The sequence below is a fragment of the Nerophis ophidion genome, linkage group LG13, assembly GCF_033978795.1.
Source record: "Nerophis ophidion isolate RoL-2023_Sa linkage group LG13, RoL_Noph_v1.0, whole genome shotgun sequence".
NCBI lineage: Eukaryota > Metazoa > Chordata > Actinopteri > Syngnathiformes > Syngnathidae > Nerophis > Nerophis ophidion.
In genome coordinates, this window is record NC_084623.1 from 57056911 (window position 1) to 57060199 (window position 3289).

A 3289-nucleotide genomic window follows, 5' to 3' on the forward strand; every position below is an offset into this window, starting at 1 on the left:
TTATTTAAACGGGGATAGCAGCTCCATTCTATGTGTCATATTTTTGCCATATTTTTGCCATATTTTTGCTGAAAGGATTTAGTAGAGAACATCGACGATAAAGTTTGCAACTTTAGGTCGCTAATAAAAAAGCCTTGCCTGTACCGGAAGTAGCAGACGATGTGCGCGTGACGTCACGGGTTGTGGAGCTCCTCACATCTGAACATCGTTTACAATCATGGCCACCAGCAGCGAGAGCGATTCGGACCGAGAAAAGCGACGATTTCCCCATTAATTTGAGCGAGGATGAAAGAATCGTGGATGAGGAAAGTGAGAGTGAAGGACTAGAAAAAAAAACGACTATACATTGGGAACGATTCAGACGTTATTAGACAAATTTACTAGGATAATTCTGGAAAATCCCTTATCTGCTTATTGTGTTACCAGTGTTTTAATGAGATTATATGGTCGTACCTGTACAACCTGAAAGTCGGCCCCGCACCTTTCTTCAGCACCAGTCGACGGGTGGTGGCGATGCCCATCTTTGCCCTTCGCAAGGGACCCTCTTCGAAACACAATCTTTAGAAATGATCGCTGCATAATACACTGTACTTTGTGTGTGTGTGGTCCAATCCAACCGTGTTTGCTTGACTGCTCTGTTCCGTAGTATAGCTTCACCGTCATCTTTTGCGAATGTAAGCACCGGCTGTGTTTGTGTTGCTAAAGGCGGCTGCAATACGCCGCTTCCCACCTACAGCTCTCTTCTTTGATGTCTCCATTATTCATTGAACAAATTCTGGAAAATCCCTTATCTGTTTATTGTGTTACTAGTGTTTTAGTGAGATTATATGGTCGTACCTGTACAACCTGAAAGTCGGCCCCGCACCTTTCTCCAGCACCAGTCGACGGGTGGTGGCGATGCCCATCTTTGCCCTTCGCAAGGGACCCTCTTCGAAACACGATCTTTCGAAATGATTGCTGTATAATACACTGTATTTTGTGTGTGTGTGTGGTCCAATCCAACCGTGTTTGCTTGACTGCTCTTTTCCGTAGTATAGCTTCACCGTCATCTTTTGCGAATGTAAACACCGGCTGTGTTTGTGTTGCTAAAGGCGGCCGCAATACGCCGCTTCCCTCCTACAGCTTTCTTCTTTGATGTCTCCATTATTCATTGAACAAATTCTGGAAAATCCCTTATCTGCTTATTGTGTTACTAGTGTTTTAGTGAGATTATATGGTCGTACCTGTACAACCTGAAAGTCGGCCCCGCACCTTTCTCCAGCACCAGTCGACGGGTGGTGGCGATGCCCATCTTTACCCTTCGCAAGGGACCCTCTTCGAAACACGATCTTTCGAAATGATCGCTGCATAATACACTGTATTTTGTGTGTGTGGTCCAATCCGACCGTGTTTGCTTGACTGCTCTGTTCCGTAGTATAGCTTCACCGTCATCTTTTGCGAATGTAAACACCGGCTGTGTTTGTGTTGCTAAAGGCGGCCGCAATACGCCGCTTCCCACCTACAGCTTTCTTCTTTGATGTCTCCATTATTCATTGGACAAATTGCAAAAGATTCAGGAACACGATCGTACAGAATACTGTGGATTTTTGCGATGAAAACCGACGACTTATAGCTGGGAACGATGCTGGAACTAAATTTTAAATTGCAATTTAGTAACCTAACCGGGCCGTATTGGCATGTGTTGCAATGTTAATATTTCATCATTGATATATAAACTATCAGACTGCGTGGTCGCTAGTAGTGGCTTTCAGTAGGCCTTTCAGTAAAGACAAAGACGGTACCAGTTCCCGCGGATTGGTTCTGACCAGAATGACCGTTTACTCAATGCTGGCCCCTAAAAGCGAGAAATGCTGAAAGAACGGAGAAACAGAGTCCGCACATAAAACCAAACAAAACACTGCACAGTTTTTGGTACTGTTCTGAAGGCATGGGGACATTTCTACGAAATCCTAGGACTGTGGCAGACTTCTACGTAGAGTCCCCATTGGAAGTCACCTCGATAGACGGTAGACCCCTGAACTGACACAGCTTTTCCCCGCTCCAAAGTACAGTAGCCACTACGCCACAGTCTGAAAATGTCGCCTGTGACGAGACTGATCAGGTTCTATGACTCCGGACTAGAGCTGACGGAGGGCACACTCACACATCCGTCAGCACAGGTATGTACAGTGTGCCATCCCTTCCTACCACGCGGGGCGAGGTGGTGATTATCATTCACTACTGGTGGGTGTGAGTCCGGTACGCTGGGACTGATACCGGTCTTCAATACAGATTGGAGTACCAGTCAAAACAAACTGGACTTTTTTGAAGTGCAAAAAAGTCTAATGTGAGTGTGCCCTGGGAGACTGAAGTCTAAAACGGCTTGTTTGTCTGAAGAGACCGAGGTCAACTACCTGGGGGCTTTGGTTATTTCCAAACTTCCATGAGTACTGAGGACTCGATTGATGTCTTCCCTTTCCTTTCCGTATCGTCTTTGTACATACAGCGGAACTCTTGCAGCAAATAGTGATACTCACCTAATTAGCAATCCTAGATCATGAAGCTATTGACGAAAGACTACAGATTTGTTTCCGACCCAAACCCCTTGTGGATTCTGTGGCCCGCGTCGGCCACATACTGGACTTACGCTAGGTCGGAGCTGCTTTGAGCCAGAGAATCGTCCTACGTGAAGAGTAAGAAATCGTTGTCCTTCATTTTGAGGAGTCCATGGCAAAGTTTGCACAGTCCGAGAGTTCAAGCTTACAGTTTTCTGGTCTTCTAAGTGGACGACGAGCCTGGTCGCGAGTCTTTCGCAGGCCTGGATGAACAGAAAGTTTTAGTCTTTGTAAGGCGTCGTTGAGGGGTGTGGTTTTACTGGCCGAGACTGTCCGATTGGGACGATTAAGCTCAGAGTTTTGATACGTGGTGGCTCTGGATCCTCCAGAACTGGAAAAAGGAAAAACAAGGTTGTTCAGTCCGTGACGTATTTCACTTTCTCAAGTAAAATAAATGAGGCAAGAAGAAAAGGATGAGTCTCGGATATGCGAGTGATCCTCCAGTGCGAGAGTCTGCATGTTTGTGTGTCACTAAGGCACGGCGGGTTGTGTTTTTTTTTGGTTTTTAGGGCAGTCCGGAAGAGACCACTGCAAGGCCGGGGCGGCGGAGGGAGGCGTGGCCTGTGTGCACTGCTTTGGGGCAGTCCGGCGTCAGAACACGGCCGTTCTCCCCCACGCTTCCTGTGATGGAAAGACGGGCCTTGTTCCGCATGGCTTCAGAGAACGACAGCTGGGTGAGGAGAGACCAGAGAGAA

At 47.0% G+C, this 3289-nt stretch overlaps 1 protein-coding gene across 4 annotated transcripts in view; it reads right to left on the bottom strand.

Moving 5' to 3' along the window:
- Nucleotides 1-315: 315 nt before the first annotated feature.
- The window catches only part of gria4a (glutamate receptor, ionotropic, AMPA 4a), a 330120-nt gene continuing 327146 nt past the window's right edge, over nucleotides 316-3289 (bottom strand). For 2 of the 4 annotated variants that reach the window (XM_061919263.1, XM_061919262.1), the window contains exon 18: nucleotides 316-3264. In XM_061919263.1, coding sequence (XP_061775247.1) covers nucleotides 3100-3264 — 165 coding nt within the window. In that variant the 3' untranslated portion in view covers nucleotides 316-3099. The remainder of the gene's footprint in view (nucleotides 3265-3289) is intronic. The other 2 variants (XM_061919265.1, XM_061919264.1) reach the window with 1 other exon arrangement.